This window comes from Globicephala melas, chromosome 8 (genome assembly GCF_963455315.2).
Source record: "Globicephala melas chromosome 8, mGloMel1.2, whole genome shotgun sequence".
NCBI classification, from domain to species: Eukaryota; Metazoa; Chordata; class Mammalia; order Artiodactyla; family Delphinidae; genus Globicephala; species Globicephala melas.
This window is the reverse complement of record NC_083321.1, coordinates 68,665,794-68,682,808: the sequence shown is the minus strand read 5'-3', so window position 1 is coordinate 68,682,808 and position 17,015 is coordinate 68,665,794. Positions and strand designations below refer to the sequence as shown.

Sequence of the window (17,015 nt, the reverse complement as noted above, 5' to 3'; positions counted from 1 at the left end):
TGGGAGAAGATATTTGTAAATGATACATCTGATAAGGGGTTAATATCCAAAATATATAAAGAACTGATACAACTCAACATCAAAAAATAAAACTGATTAAAAAATGTGGATGTCAATAGACATACAGATGACTAAAAGACATGAAAAGATGCTCAACATCACTAATCATCAAGGAAATGCAAATCAAAACCACAATGTGATTATCTATTAACACCTGTTAGAAAGGCTATCATAAAAAAGACAGAAAATAACAAGTGTTGGTGAGGATGTGGAGAAAAGCAATGTTCGTGCCCTACTGGTGGGAATATAAATTGGTACAGCCTCTAAGGAAAAAAATATGGAGGTTCCTCAAAAAATTAAAAACAGAACTGTCATATGATCCAGCAATTTCACATCTGGGTATTTACCTAAAGAAAATAAAAACACTAATTCAATAGCTAAGATATGGAAACAACCTAAATGTCCATCAATAGACAAATGGATAAAGAAGATGTGGTGTATATATACAATGGAATATCATTCAGCCATAATTAAAAAAAAAATGAAATCTTGCTATTTGGGACAACAAGTGGATCTAGTGGATGGATCTAGAGGCTATTATGCTAAGTGAAATAAGTCAGACTGAGAAGGACAAATACCATATAATCTCACTTATACGTGGAATCTAAAAAACAAAACAAAACAGACTCAAGGATACACAGAACAAACTGATGGTTGCCAGAGTGGAGGGCGTAAGGGTGGATGGGTGAAATAAGTGAAGGAGATTAAGAGGTACAAATCTCCAGGTATAAAATAAGCAATGGGATGTACTAAACAGCATATGGAATATGGTCAATAATACTGAAATAACTTTATATGGGACAGATGGTTACTAGACTATTGTCATTTCATAATATATGCAAATGTTAAATCACTATGAGGCACACCTGAAACCAACATATTTTATGTCAAGTACATTTCAATTAAAATAACCTTCCTACATGAAGTAAAATGTTACATAAAATATATATGATTAAATGCTATTTTAATAAGATCACATTGAAGGCTATACATCAATGGCATTCTATTTTATGATAGCCCATTAACAAATCTTTAGACATATATATTATATATGTGTATATATATATATATATAGATATATATATATATATGTGCTAAGTTCTCCAGATGTAATCAAATATCAAAAAGTGACTCTGCCTTTATGGAAAATATAATAAAATTGAGTAGGCTAAAGTAATATGTAGAAAAAATAGTAAATAATATAGATATGGTATAATTATGTGTTAAATTATGTTGCACCAAGTAGGAACTCAAATGTTTTCTGAATCAATGAATGTCAACAATTATTGGGATTGAGATCATCCAGAAAGTGAGATAAGACAAGGCTTCAGTGATCTTTTTAATGATATTAGAAATGATTTTCATGATAACTTATTCATGCTTCTTAGACTACAGGTGAGTCCCATAAATCCGCAAGTATTCATTGAGCCCTACATTATACCAAACCCTATATGAAGAAAAAGTATAAAACATAGTCCACTTCTTCCCTCAAGAAGTCTATGATTGATGAGACAAAACATACCCATACTAAACAATCAAAAAAATAAAAGAAGACAATTCTAAACTTAGTGCTAAACTGTTATAACTAAGTGCTAAAGAAAGTCAAAGACAGGAGAACAAAATGGGCCCTAGAGTAATGGGAAATGAATTCATGGAGGAAATAAAATTTAATCTAGTCCCTTAAGGGACTGGTAGGATTTTTTTTTTTTTTTTTTTTTTTGCAGTACGCGGGCCTCTGACTGTTGTGGCCTCTCGCATTGCGGAACACAGGCTCCGGACGCACAGGCTCAGTGGCCATGGCTCAACGGGCCCAGCTGCTCCGCGGCACGTGGGATCCTCCTGGACCGGGGCACGAACCCGTGTCCCCTGCATCGGCAGGTGGACTCTCAACCACTGCGCCACCAGGGAAGCCCGGGACTGGTAGGATTTAATAAAGAAAAGGGTATGTCTTTATTCTCGTAAAGTAAAGGAAAGGTGGAGGACATATAATAGGTTAATTAATTCATCATTCACTCATTCATTTATTCATTCACTCATCCAACAGAAGATTTTTTCAGTGCCTCCTATATTCAGGCACTATAGTAAGTGCTGAGGTACAATGGTAAACTAGGACCATAACTGCCCTCAGTGAGCCTACTGGTAAGGGGATGGGTAGCTGACAAGAAACAGGTAATTTTAATATTGCGGTATGATAGGTGTTAAGTAAAGGATGCTATGATGGCTTCGAGGAGGGACTCTTAACAGAGGAAAATCGGGGAAGATTTCGTATAACACGTAAAATTTATGTGGAGAGACTTGAAACACTGATAGGGCATGGCCATGTGAAGTAGGGAAAGGGGATTTTTAGGTAGAAGGAAAAGCATGTGCAAAGGCCTGGTAATAAGAAAGAACATGAGAAATGAGCATCACACACACAGATGAGAATAAGCTACTCTAGCTATAGTGGAGGCTTTGTGTAAGTCACTACAGGGAAACAAAGTGGGTGAGCCAGATTAAGGAAGCCGTGGAATGTGAAGAGTTCTGCTTCCTATGGGAAATTGAGCACATGTTCTACAAGGAAAGTTTATGTAAAGAAAGCATATCTGGTCTGAGAAGTGCCCAACTTGGAAGCCATTCTATGATCCAGAAGAGATAACTGACGTTATCTCTATCCTTTAAGAGAAAGTACACAGCCAGAGAAGCAGAGGGCCAAGGCCAAATCTGAAGGATGAGCAGAGGAAGAAGGGTGAGGAGCCAGTGGAGAAAACAGAAGAAACAGAACCACGGGATATAATAACAGTTAATATCATGCACTTGGAGTTATCAAGCTATGTGATCTTGGGCAAATTACTTACAAGCTATGTGATCTTGGGCAAATTACTTAAAAACTTAAAGATTTCATTTCTTTTTCCGTGAAATGGGGTTAATAATACCTACCATACACACACGGTATGAGGATGTAGACACTAATGTACGTAAAGTATTCGGCAGAGGGCAAGGCATGTAGTAAACACCCAATGAACAGCAGCTCTTTGTTGTTATACAGTTCTACCAGTCTCCCTGACTTTTTATCTCTAGTCTCTGTACATTATATTACCTTATCATGACTCATTCCCACCACTCTGTCTGGCTAATTATTCCTCAAATGCCTTTTCTGACTCCCAATACTGGGTTAGGTAATCCCTATACAGCCCCCTGCACTCTGCAATTTCCTATCACTCTTTAGCATAACTATCTAGTTAATTGTCTGTATCCACTAATGTATGTCTCCTTCCACTAATATTAAGCTCCATGAATTCAAGGATGTAGTCTGACTTACAATCCTAACATACTGCCTGACACATAGCAGACATTCAATAAGTATTTATAGAATGAATGAAAACATTCTGTGGTGACTGTGGCATGCGATAAATACAGAACAGAATAGAGAACCCAGAAATAAACCCATACATGTACAGTCAACTAATCTTTGACAAGGGCACCAAGAACACACAATGGGGAAAGGATGGTCTTTTCAATAAGTGTTGTTGGGAAAATTAGACGTTCACAAGCAAACAAATGAAACTAGACCTCTATCGTAGACTACTCACAAAAACTAACTCAAAATAGATTAAAGACTTAAATGTAAGACCTGAAGCTGTAAAACTCCTAGAAGAAAACACAAGGGAAATAGCTGTTTAACATGGGCCCTGGCAATAATATTTTGGATATAACACCAAAAGCACAGGCAACAAAAGCAAAAATATACAAGTGGGACTACACCAAACTGAAAAGCTTCCTGCACAGCAAAGGAAACAATCGACAGAGTGAAGAGGCAACCTATGGAATGGGAGAAAATATTTGCCAACCATTTATCTGAAAAGGGGTTAATTTCCACAATATATAACAAACTCATTCAACTTAACAGCAAAAATACGAACAATAAAAATTGGGCAAAGGGCCTGAATAGACATTTTTCTAAAGAAGACATACAAATGGCAAGAGACACATGAAAAGTTATTAACATCACTAATCATCAAGGAAATGCAAATCGAAACCGCAATGAGATATCACCTCACACCTGTTAGGATGGCTAGTATCAAAATGGCAAAAGATAACAAGTGTTGGTGAGAATGTGGAGCAAAGAGAACTCTTGTACACTGCTGATGGGAATGTAAAGTGGAGAAGCCACTCTGGAAAACTGGTCGGAGGTTCCTGAAAAAATTAAAAATAGAACTAACATATGACCCAGCAATCCCACATCTGGGTATATATCTAAAGGAAATGAAATCAGTATTTTGAAGAGATATCTGCACTCCCATGTTCATTGCAGCATTGTTCACAATAGCTAAAATATGGAAACAACCTAAGTGTCTATGAATGGATGAATGGACACAGAAAATTCCACATAATGGAATATTATTCAGCCATAAAAAGAAGGAAATCCTGCCATTTGTGACAACATGGGTGAATCTGGAGGACATTATGCTAAGTGACATGATCCAGACAGAGAAAAACAAATGCTGTATGATTGCAGTTATATGTGGAAATTCTTTAAAAAGTCAAACTGATAGAAGCAGAGAGTAGAATGGTGGTTGCCAGGGGCTATCTGGGGCGGGGGTGGAATGAGCAGATGTTGAATCAAAGAATACAAACTTTCATTTATAAGGTGAAAAACTTCAGGAGATCCAATGTACAGCATAATGACTATAGTTAATAACACTGTATTGTACATTGGGAATTAGCAAAGAGAGTAGATCTTAAGTGTTCTTACCACGTACACACACAAATGGTAACTATGTGAGTGAAGGATGTGTTAAACAATTTGTGGTAATCATTTCACAATGTATATATATATCAAATCATCACATTGTATACTTCAAATATAAACAATTTTACTTGTCAATTATACCTTAATAAATCTAGGGGGGAACAAAAGAAAGCTTTAAGAAACCAATGTGAAACTGACTAACTTCATTAAAACTTGAGTGCTAACTTCTCTGTGGGATATATACTTTCTAATATTCTTGTTTTGAGGAGTGAGGGAGACTTGGAAGTTGGCATCTTGCTGCATCTCCCCTGTACCATGTTTATTTCTAACCTTTTGCTCCTGAGCCAAGTGAGTGAGGCTCCTGTCAGGGAAAGCTGGTGAAGACTCCTTCCCTCCCTCAGAGCAAGCAGGGCCACGTAACCCAGGAGGGGCTTGGCTGGGTTATATTAGCCCTCTTGGGTGTGCCTGATCGTCCAGTTCTCAGAGACCAAGCCCACTCTATGACTGGCAGAGTGCATTTGAAGAGAAACATATAGGAAAACATTTCACAGCAAAATTGATGGGATGCAGCAAAAGCTATATCCAGAGGAACACAGAGAGCTTTAAAAACCCTTACGATTAAAGAAAAAGATATAAAATTAAGAAATTCAGTATTTATCTTAAGATATTAGACAAAGTACAACAAAACAAATCAGGAAGAGGAAATTAATAGAAGACAGTAATAATGAAATTAGGAAGAATAAATAATAACAAATCCAAAGTCAATACTTTTAATACTAATAAAATAAGCAATGATTCTGTGTGCCAGACTTAAAAAAGAGAGAGAGTTAAACTATACAAACTTAGAATTAAGAAAGGAAACAAATACAGAATATAGAAGAGATGCAAAGAACTTTAGGATATCACTCCCTTTGGTAACAAGGAAACATACTGGAATGGGTAAAGATTTCCTAGAAAAATAAAAATGACCACAAACAACCTAAGAAGAAGTGAAATTTGAATATACCAGGTACCCTGAAAGAGAATAGAAAGGTAATTGAAAATCTACTTCGCTGAAACTTCAGTTACATATATATACATTCTTTTTTATATTCTTTTCCATTATGGTTTATCTTCACTGGTTCAACATCCAGACAGTTTCATAGCTAAGCTCCTTCTAACCTTTAAAGAACTGTAATTCCAATATTATTTAAACCATGCTAGACTGCTCATAAATACGGAAAGCCCCCAATTTATGTTATAAAGCCAGCATAACTGTATAACAAGGAAGACAAAAGAGAACTATATACAAATCTCATTTATACACATACATCTTAATTTCTAAATAAAATATTACCACATAGAATCCAGAAATATATCAAAACTGTTAGAGTATGACTGTGATATGTTGAAGTCCTAACCATTATTAATGCCTTAGAATGGGACTTTACTTGTAAACAGGATCTTTACTGAGGTAATCAAATAAAAAATGAGGTCATTAGGGTGGACCCTAATCCAGTATGACAGGTATTCTATAAAAAAGGGACATGTGGACACCGGGAAAGACATGCACAGAGGGAAGATGATATGAAGAAACAGAAAGAAGATGGCCATGTGAAGACAAAGCATTGGAGTGATGCATCTACAGTCTAAGGATTGCCAAAGATTGTTGGCAAATCACTAGAGGCTATAAACAGGCAAGGATGAATCCTCCCACACAGGTTTCAGAAGGAGCATGGCCCTGTTGACACCTTGATTTTAGACTTCTAGCTTCCAGAACTCTACAACAGTTTCCATTGTTTTAAGCCACCCAGTTTGTGGTACTTTGTTATGACAGCACTAGAAAGTGAATACAATGACCAAGAAGGTTTATTCCAGGAATTCAAAGGTGGATGAATATCAGCAAATCTGTCAATCATAGTCTATTACACATCAACAAATTAATGGACAAAAACTACATGATGTCACATATGCTGAAAAGGCATTTGATAAAACCGGCGGCAAATCTTAAAAACCCTAATTAGGAATAGAAAGACAAAATAAAGACCATAAGTCAAGAACAAATATTACCCTAAACAGTAAAACTCTAAAACAATTTCATCAATTAGACAAATCTGTCAACAATCACTATTATTATTTAATATTCTCTTGGAAGTGCTAGCAAGTTCAATATGACAAAAATTACTGATATGAACAGGAGAAAGGAAGAGATACAACTATTTTTGTTGAGACAACTGCATATCTCAAAAAACTTAAGAACCTCTAGTAAAATGCCTACTAAAATTAAAAGATAATTTGGCTCTTTTTTCTATATTAGCAGTAAGTTTTTAGATATGGAAAAAGGAAAATATTCCACTTACAACAGTGACAAGAATTATAAAATGCTTGAGAATAAGTTTAAAAAGAAAGGCACAGAATTTATACAAAGATGATTGTAAGGTCTTATTGAAGAGCATAAAATAAGAGATGAAGAAATGGAAAGCCATGCCATATTCTTGGATGGCAAATTTTACTATTATAAAAATGCCAATTCTTTCAAAGATAATATATAAACTTAATTCAATTCCAAATAGAATCCAACAGGAAATTATCAGGAGAAACTGGATTAATTGAGTTTAATATTTATATAAAAATTTAAATTGGATTCCTGTTTTATATCATATGCAAAAGTGTAATTCAAATGGATTAAAGACTTAGATGAAGAATATAAAAATCTTTGAATAAACTATTTGTATTGTCTAGAAGTTGGAAGAACCATGTTACTCAAGGAAGGAAATTCAGATGCTATAAACGAAAGGATGTACATGTTTGACAAATAAAGGTTTAAAATTTTTTGTATGATAAAAAGATATCATAAATAAAATTAGAAACAACAAATTTAGAAAAATGCTGTTATAAACTGACAAGAAAAAATTGTCCAAAGAAAATGAGTTTGAGTTTTGCTTGAGAAAAAGGAGCAAAGAATATAATGAATTTATAGTACATTGTCAATAAATACGCAAAAATATGCTCACTGTAGTCAGGGAAATGCAAATTACACTACTATTGAGAGATCACTTTACACCCATCAGACCGACAAAAATATAAAAGAGCAATAACACCTATTATTTCCACTAAGGATGAAAGAAAAGGGTACTCTCATACAGAGACGGCAGAAATATGATTCGACAACAAATATTTTAAAATTAAAACATATTTTGAATCGGCAATTCCATTCTCAGAAAGCTATTCCAAGATGTATGTACAAGGATGTTTTTGACAGTATTGTGTATCTGTGTAAAAATCTAGAAACAGTTATTAATTATGAATGAATTACAGTTGACCCTTGAACAACAGGGGTTTGAACTGTGTGGGCCCACTATACATGGATTTTTTTCCCTAAATACATACCACAGTACTACAAGACCCAGAGTTGGTTGAATCCTCAGATATGGAGGAGGGCTGACTGTAAAGTTATGTACAGACTTTTGACTGCATGGAGTTAGCGCCCCTGACCCCTGTGTTATTCAAGGGTCAACCATAATTCTGAAAAAATAGCTGAATAACTTTTGATCATTCACATCATGGGATATTATTAAGCTACTCTGTACAATCAAATAAGACCTAAACTTGTTGACATAGGATCTGCAAAGGATACAAGACACAGAGAAGTGTGTAAAATCTAATCCATTAAAAAAAAAAAATTAAAACCCCTAAATAGGTATATGACTACACACACACACAAACATGTATGAAAAAACACAAAATGATACATAGTGAATAGTTAACGTGTTATCTGGTGGATGGGTTAGGAGGTTGCTAGAGAAATGGAGGAAAGGGGAAGGGGAGAAGCAAGAGAAAAAGAGAGACTGCACTAAAATCACTAGTGTGTAAGTTACTCTTCAATTCATTAAAATTTGTATATACCTTACATGAGTATATATACATTTATTTTTTCTAAGAAATTAAGAAAAATAAAAAGGTGTTTCTCTACTGACTTGTAGAGTTGTCCGTGACACATAGTCAAAAGCCAGTTTAGAATAATGTATATATTACACATGTATTTCTGTAAAACAACACTCAGCTCATCCCTCCTAAGTGTGTACACAAGCAAGGAAAAAGTTATAGAATGCTACACACTAGCTGGTTAGCACTGAATACCTCTGGAGTCCAAACTGGGATTGGGGATAGGAGCAGAGATAATTAGCTTCTTCTTTACACATCTTCACGTGTTTTATTTCTTGAAAAAATGAAAACCAATAAATGAACAAAGCCAAATGCCTACAGGAGCCAGAGTGAAGCAGGCTTAGTGGGGGCTGTGACAAAGCAGAATACACAACGAAAAACATCCAGATTGGGGGCTTCCCTGGTGGCGCAGTGGTTGAGAGTCCACCTGCCGATGCAGGGGACACGGGTTTGGGCCCCGGTCCGGGAAGATCCCACATGCCGCAGAGCGGCTAGGCCCGTGAGCCATGGCCGCTGAGCCTGCGCGTCCGGAGCCTGTGCTCAGCAACGGGAGAGGCCACAACAGTGAGAGGCCCGTGTACCGCCAAAAAAAAAAAAAAAAAGATCCAGATTGAAATGTAAAAAATTAACATAAAAACCATTTATTTGAGAGAGAAAAAGACATAGATGAGGGCAGGATCCTAAATAACGTTTTCGTGTGTCCAGTTTAGAAAAAAAAGTCCTTGTGTTACACAGATTTTCTGTAACAGACAGGGAAATCACACATACTTTACTTTTTATCCATTTATACTCCAATCACAGGACCCATAACAAGGCCCAAAGAAGAATGCAGAATGCTTCTATTCTATGATGCTAGAATACAGACTATTAGGAGAACAAGCACATACTATCACAGAAATATAGTATCATCATAGGCAGAACACGCTTTGACATAAACTGTAGCAATATTTTTTTGGATCTGTCTCCTAAAGCAAAGGAAATAAAAGCAAAAAAAAAACCCAAATGAGACCTAATTAAACTTAAAAGCTTTTTCATAACAAAGGAAACCATCAACAAAATGAGAAGACAACCTACTGAATGGGAGAAAATATTTGCAAATGATATGACCAATAAGGGTTAATATCAAAAACAGCTCATACACTCAACATCAAAAAAACAAACAACCCGATCAAAAAATAGGCAGAAGAACTGAATAGACATTTTTCCAACGAGGACATTCAGATGGCCAACAGTCACATGAAAAAATGCTCAACATTCTTAATCATCAGAGAAATGCAAATTAAAACCACAATGAGATAACACCTCACACCTGTCGGAATGGCTCTCATCAAAAAGAACACAAATAACAAATGTTGTTGAGAATGTGGAGAAAAGGGAACTGTCACACACTGTTGATGGGAATGTAAATTGGTGCAGTCACTGTGGAAAACAGTATGGAGGTTTTTCAGAAAACTAAAAATAGAAATACCATATGACCCAGCAATTTCATTCACGGGTATGTAACTGAGAAAAACAAAAAACACTGATTCAAAAAGATATATGCACCCCAATGTTCACAGCAGCATTATTTACAATTGCCAAGATACAGAAGCAACCTAAGCGTCCACCAACAGATGAATGGATAAAGATGATGTGGTACACACACACACACACACACACACACACACACACACACACACACAATGGAATACTACTCAGCCATAAAAAAGAATGAAATTTTGCCATGTGCAACAACATGGATGGACTTGGAGGGTATTATGCTAAGTGAAATAAGTCAGAGAAAGACAAATACTGTATGATATCACTTATATGTATAATCTAAAAAATACAACAAACTGGTGAACATAACAAAAAAGAAAGAGATTCACAGATATAGAGATAGGGGTAGGGGATTAAGAGGTACAAACTATCATGTATAAAATAAACTATGAGGATATATTGTATAACACAGGGAATACAGCCAATATTTTATAATAACTATAAATAGTGTATAACCTTTAAAATTGTGAGTCACTATGTAGTATACCTGTAACTTATATAATATTGTAAATCAACTATACTTCAATTAAAAAAGCAAAAATAAAATACTGACAAAAAAAGAAATACAGTATCCTGGCTTAAGAAAGGACCTTGGAAAATGCCCGATCCAACTTCCTCACTTTACAGCTGAGGAATGTGCGGCCAGGTTAAGCACCTGCCGTACTCGATTCCCTCCATTCCCTGCATGGCAGAAAATTATTTTATCTCAAAATTTTCACTCAGAGCAAATAAATGGTAGACAAGTAACAATGGTATTTCATTAGTTCAATAAATAAAATTCTTCTATTTTACATGTAAAAAACCAACCCTCAACTGTTATATTAAACATTTGAAATGAAAGGCACAGAACCTGTTTAAGTTGCCTTGTGTAAACCTGTAAAGACACTGCTTGAAACCACACGGTCAGTCCTCAATCATTCACTGATCCATCCTTTTTATTCAACCAGCATTCACTGAATACTGTCTATACTCCTGACGCTGGGAGGTACTCTTGATACACACATTAGTGAGGCACAGTCTTTGTTCACCATCCAGTGGGGAAGTGATAAGCTATGAAACAAGTTGGACCCAAAATACAAACCAAGTGTAGATGGAATGATTTATTCTGACTGGAGTTTCAGGAGCAGCTTCATCAAGGGGAAAGTTGACACATGAGTCAGGCCATGTGTGGGAAGCATTCAGTAAAGAATGTCTGGGTAAATCCTGACCAACTAAGTAATCTCTCTGTTCAAGTTACTGAATGATTTCAGCATATTACCATGTACCATCCAGGGTCTAAATCTCCCATCATGCCTTTCAGGTGTGTGTTTTCAATTCTGACAGCTTTCTCTCTCTTATCTGAGACCTGAAAGGAGATTAGTAGTTAAAAGTGAATGTAAAATTCATAATAAAAGTTCACAATTCTATGAAAATTAATTTTATTTTGTTAATGTAAATATTTTCAAAGTGTGGTGAAGGGAAACACTTCTTAGGCAGGATCATCATAAATCAGGTATTTTCATTCAGTTCTCAGGTCTTCAGCAGGCCCCATTTTACCCTCCTTTTCTGATTGGTGCTAAATTAAAAATACTTACAATAATGATTCATTATACTTTTCTATTCCAAAATTCCATTTCTCACTTCTATTTTTTTATGGTATGCAAATTACCATCAGAAAAATTACAGTTTTAAAAACATGCTTGAATAATAGTGTCCGTTAAATTTGTTCATGACCTGATTAATTTTTACAATACGCAAATATGATTTCATGTTTAATTTTGTTCTTCTTGATACTTCTGCCAAATTTCCTTCTTTTTTGTGACAACTTCATTTTGTCTCCTCATTTATTTTTTTCCCTAATTTCTTCTACTTAAGAGCACTTAGACAGCATTTGCCCTTTTATTTATCTAGGGCTCATTTCCATATAAAACACTTCCCTTAAAAAGGTTTACTTTTGTAAATTACAAAATATATTCTCCTTGACAAAAATCTAAAAATATAGAAGAATATAAAGGTGAAACTAAAAATCATTCATGATCCAACTACCCAGATCACTGTTAACACCTGTAAAAATATCATTTCCTTTACAGGTGCAACCAATGCTATTGTCCTATCTATGCTGTTTTCCTGTATATTATACAAATTAATCACAGTTTAAAGCTTATATTTGGGCAAAGGCAGAATCTTTTCTTGTTTTTACAATACTCAGGATTGAAATAGCCCTGTTATTTATGAAGTAACCCTCATATGCCTAGAAAATTATTGAATGGTGCTCTCAAAAACCCTATTTGGTGGTGAGATGAATTGGGAGATTGGGATTGACATATATACACTGATATGTATAAAATAGCTAACAAATAAGAACTTGCTGTATAAAAATGAATAAATAAAATTTAAAAATCCCTCTATATTTGGGGTAAAAACACTGAGAAACCCTATACTTTCAGTAGCAGGCCACCAGTTTGATGATGAGTATGGGACTGAGGGAATTTCAAAACGAATAGGAGGGGAGGGAGGGAGGGAAGACTTAGAAGTCACTTGCAGTATTTTAACAGTAGAACGTTATAATGGCTGTTTTCCCCCATGAACCAAGCTATGCATTGAGTGCATGTTCAGTAAATATGAAGTAATCTTCGTGTTTCATGTCCATTTTTTAAAACTCTAAAACAAAGGTATGAAATGGGAGTGGGAAGTGTCCAAGAAAAGCTGGAGTAGAAGCTTTTTTTAAGATACAAATGTTAATAGAAGAGAACTATGGAAAACAAATTCAGGAAGAAATCTTTGACCAGAGCATGCTGTGGGAGGTGATCAGAATATGGGTCACTAGAAAATGTTAGCATGAGATTTAAAGAAATTTTCTTGTGCTGTCACTTGTTTCCCTGGTTCTTGTTTGATGACACTTTGCATTATCTCACCAAGGTTTTATGTGACTCCACAAAGCATTTCTGTGCTGTTAGTCTCAGAAACAATACAAGAAATACAACCCTTTTATTAATCAATAAGGAAGGCGAATATTTGCACTGAGCAAGAGTGACCTGGACAGGTGCTTCCTGCCGCTTGCATACCTGTTGTTTCGCCAACATTTTCTCTTTTATTTCTAACTCCATTTTTAACTGTCTCTCCAGAAAGGCAGCTTTCTTCATGATAGTTGCTATAGTGATTTCCTTCTGATGAAGCTCCTCAGTTAGGTCAGAGATTTCATTCCTCATTCTTTCCTGCTCAGAGCTATGGTACTCTTCCTCCTGATAGAGTTGGCTTCTTATCTGCAGCAGATATTTTCCAGAAAATAGTAACAAATCCTTTATACAGCAGCTAAAAGGTTTTATTGGCCATGTTCGGTCTTCCCATCCTATCTTAAAACTTTGCCAGACCTCACTTTACCCTCCTTTTCTGATCAAAGCTAAATGAAAAAGATACTTACAATAATGATTCATTGACTTTTTCCTTCCAATTTCAAAATTTTTTTTTCACTTCTATTTTCTATTGTATGTAAGTCATCACCAACTACTGATACCACTTTAATGACGACTTTGACAGGAAGGTGGGGAAAGTATTATCAAGCACTTTTCCCCCAGCTTCATTGACGTATACTTGCTATACAAAAACTGCACATAGTTCATGGATAAAATTTGGTGAGTTTGGACATACACTTGTGTTACTATCACCAAAATCAAGAAAATAAACGTGACAATTACCCCTAAAAGTTTCTTTGTGTCCCTTTGTTTTTTTAATTTTGTGTACGTGTGGTAAGAATACTTAACTCAAGCTCTACCTTCTTAACAAATTTTTAAGTGCACAATACCTTACTGTTCACTGTTGCACTGTGTTGTGCAGCAGACTGTGGAACTCACTCATCTCGTGTAACTTACTTGATACCCATTAAACCACCACTCCGGATTTGGTGCCATGGAAGAGCACTGGACCCACAGCCCAGAGGCTGATGAACCATTTTTTAGGGAGAAAAAAATTGGCTTACAGAGGTTAAGTGACCTGCTCAAATTCATAAAGCTATTAACTGGCAGAGCTAGGTCTAGAACTTAGGACTGTTGGATCTAAATTCAGTGCTTTTTTGGACTAAATCATGCTGTACTATTTGTGACTGAACACTATGTTTTTAAGAATCTTGTTACAATAAATTTCAAACTTAAGGTGTCCATCAAAAAGCATCGCCTACACTTCTTAAGCCGGTGGAGTCTCATATTCTTAACTTTAGCTAAACTTTCCACGGTAGAAACCTCTGGATCACCTTGGACTCCTCCCCTCCCTCATCCTCCCAAATCAAGTCAGGTAGCAAATTCTGTCCCTTCTATTTCAACCTCTCTTAAATCTCACCTCTGCTTTCCATTCCTACTACCACTGTCTTAGTCCAGCCTCCTCCCGTCTTTCTAGAAATCTTTCACTCTCTCTAATTCTTGAGGATCAGAGATAAAGTATGTAATTACTGGTCTCAAAAAAAAAAATCACAGTCCATCGGGGGAAACAGGAAAATAAACAGTTAGAACACAGTGTAGCAACTGATATCAGCAGTATGTAGTGGAGTAGTGCTTACTCCAGCCTGGGGATGCCAGGATAGGATTCCCAGAGGAAGGGACATCGCACGGAATACTGAAGGATGAATGGAAGCCAGATGGAAGAGAGAGATGGAGGTGAGCTCCCAGGCAACGAATGCAGTGAAGGAGCGGGGTCAGATGGAGAAGGCACACTCAGTGAACCCAAAGGAGCTTGGAGTGGCTGGGACTTGGCGCGTTGTGAGAAGTAAGGCTGGAGAGTTAAGGAGGGGGCCATTCACAAAGAGATTTATATGAATTTACCCCTTCAAACTTCAAAAACTTTTTTTTCATTTCATCTTTAAACATTTCAGGATATATCTCTAAAAGAATAGCGGTGTGCTCTCTCTCTTTTCTAACATAACCAGAATACCATTATAATGTCTTAAAAATATTAACAACAATTCCTCAATATCATACAATATCCAGGCACTATCAAATTTAAAATTGTATCCGAAGTGTAATGAATGGTTTGCAGGTTTGCTTATTTGAATTGAGATCTAAATATGGTCCACACATTGCGACTGGCACCTATCTTTTTTTTTTTTTTTTTTTTTTTTTGCAGTACGCGGGCCTCTCACTGTTGTGGCCTCTCCCATTGCGGAGCACAGGCTCCGGACGCGCAGGCTCAGCGGTCATGGCTCACGGCCCCAGCCGCTCCGCGGCATGCAGGATCCTCCCGGACCGGGGCACGAATCCGTGTCCCCTGCATCGGCAGGCGGACTCTCAACCACTGCGCCACCAGGGAAGCCCCTGGCACCTATCTTTTTAAAGCCTCTCTTTGTGCATGCATGTGCGTGTGCACGTGTATGTGTGTGTTCTGAGTACTCTGCATAGATCGTCTTATTTAATCACCACAATCTCTATATTCCAGATCAGAAAATTAAGATACATAACTGTTCACAGTCACATTCTTGGTGACAGGCAGTCTGATTCCAGGTCCTTACCCATTGTTCTATGTAACCTCTGTGAGCATAGCCCTAGAACGTGGTTCCCACATTGGAAAAAAGCCAGAGTGGGATGACCTAACATGGAAAGTTCTCAGGTCAGTAAGGCAACCATGGTCCAGCCTCAGGCTTTATACCATCAATCTCTCATCTGAGTCTATTCTTTTTACCAAAATTTTTAGAATTTCAGAGTTGGACATAACCTCAGAAATCACATGGCCTAACTCCATCATTAAAAAAATGGAAAAACAAAGGCTCATAGGGAAAGGAACTGACTGGGTCTAAGTTATCCAGCTCCTAAGAACAGAAGCGTAGACTAGGAGACTGAAGTACAAATACCCTTACCCCAGGACAATATTACACATCTCCTTTCATCTCCCATCTTCTCTCTCCAATTTTTTTCTCTTACAATTTATTTGATGAACAATGGGGTTGTTCTATCATTTGCCCCAATTTGGATTTTGCTGATTGCATCCCCATGCTGTAGTTTAACATGTTCTCTTAAAATGGTATTTTTTAAATGTGGGAAAAAAATGAATATGTTATCATGAAGGAGGAGTAAACTATTTTCATTATTTTTACAACATTTAGATATTAAAACATGCTATACTGCAAAATTTCTTTTTAAATGAGATTAATTTACCTAGCTGTAAATGACTTTTGGCTTTATTAAAAATGTCAATTTTATCACAAAATAAGTTACTAAAAATCATTCTATATTGACAAAAGAGAAAGAAATAAAACACTTGCAAGATTCATAGTACATGGCTCTTGTTGGTTTTATTACAAGAGAATGAAAATGCTCTCTACAAACACTTCCCAGAAACTATAGCTATTTATACACAATTCATTTGTTACCTTTTCTGCACAGCAATGCATTATCTAGAGGTCTCCCAGAGTCTGTAAAGAGATTTGTGTCTTGCAGTCTCTCCCTCCACATCAAAACTGTGCAAAATCAGTAGATTCCTTCTAAGTTTTATTACTCTACCTAAATCTATGAGGTTAAGAACGGTGTAACTATACTTTAGGAGGATTTAATCAAACTTTTATCATAATGTATTCACTGGGGACTCCAGTCAAGAACAGTTTTTAAAGTTATATTTTAAAATATCAGTAAAATAAGTTTCATGGGATTATGTGAAAAATATAAGGAAAATGATCAGTAATTCATAACACCTTTTCTACACTTAATAGTTGCCTGACAGTCAATTCTTCAGGAGATGGGATTTGGCTTTTACATTATTATATTTCCTACAGAAATAAGCAGTACAGCAACAGTCCTACTAGATA

The 17,015-nt window shown here is 36.1% G+C and overlaps 1 protein-coding gene across 15 annotated transcripts in view; it reads right to left on the bottom strand.

The window, feature by feature from the left end:
* The window catches only part of DEUP1 (deuterosome assembly protein 1), a 224,017-nt gene that overhangs the window by 30,997 nt on the left and 176,005 nt on the right, over positions 1-17,015 (bottom strand). For all 15 annotated transcript variants that reach the window (XM_060303895.1, XM_060303890.1, XM_060303899.1 and 12 more), the window contains 2 exons: positions 13,297-13,494; positions 11,511-11,597 (listed from right to left, as the gene is read on the bottom strand). In XM_060303895.1, the coding sequence (XP_060159878.1) occupies positions 11,511-11,597; positions 13,297-13,494 (285 nt within the window). The remainder of the gene's footprint in view (positions 1-11,510; positions 11,598-13,296; positions 13,495-17,015) is intronic.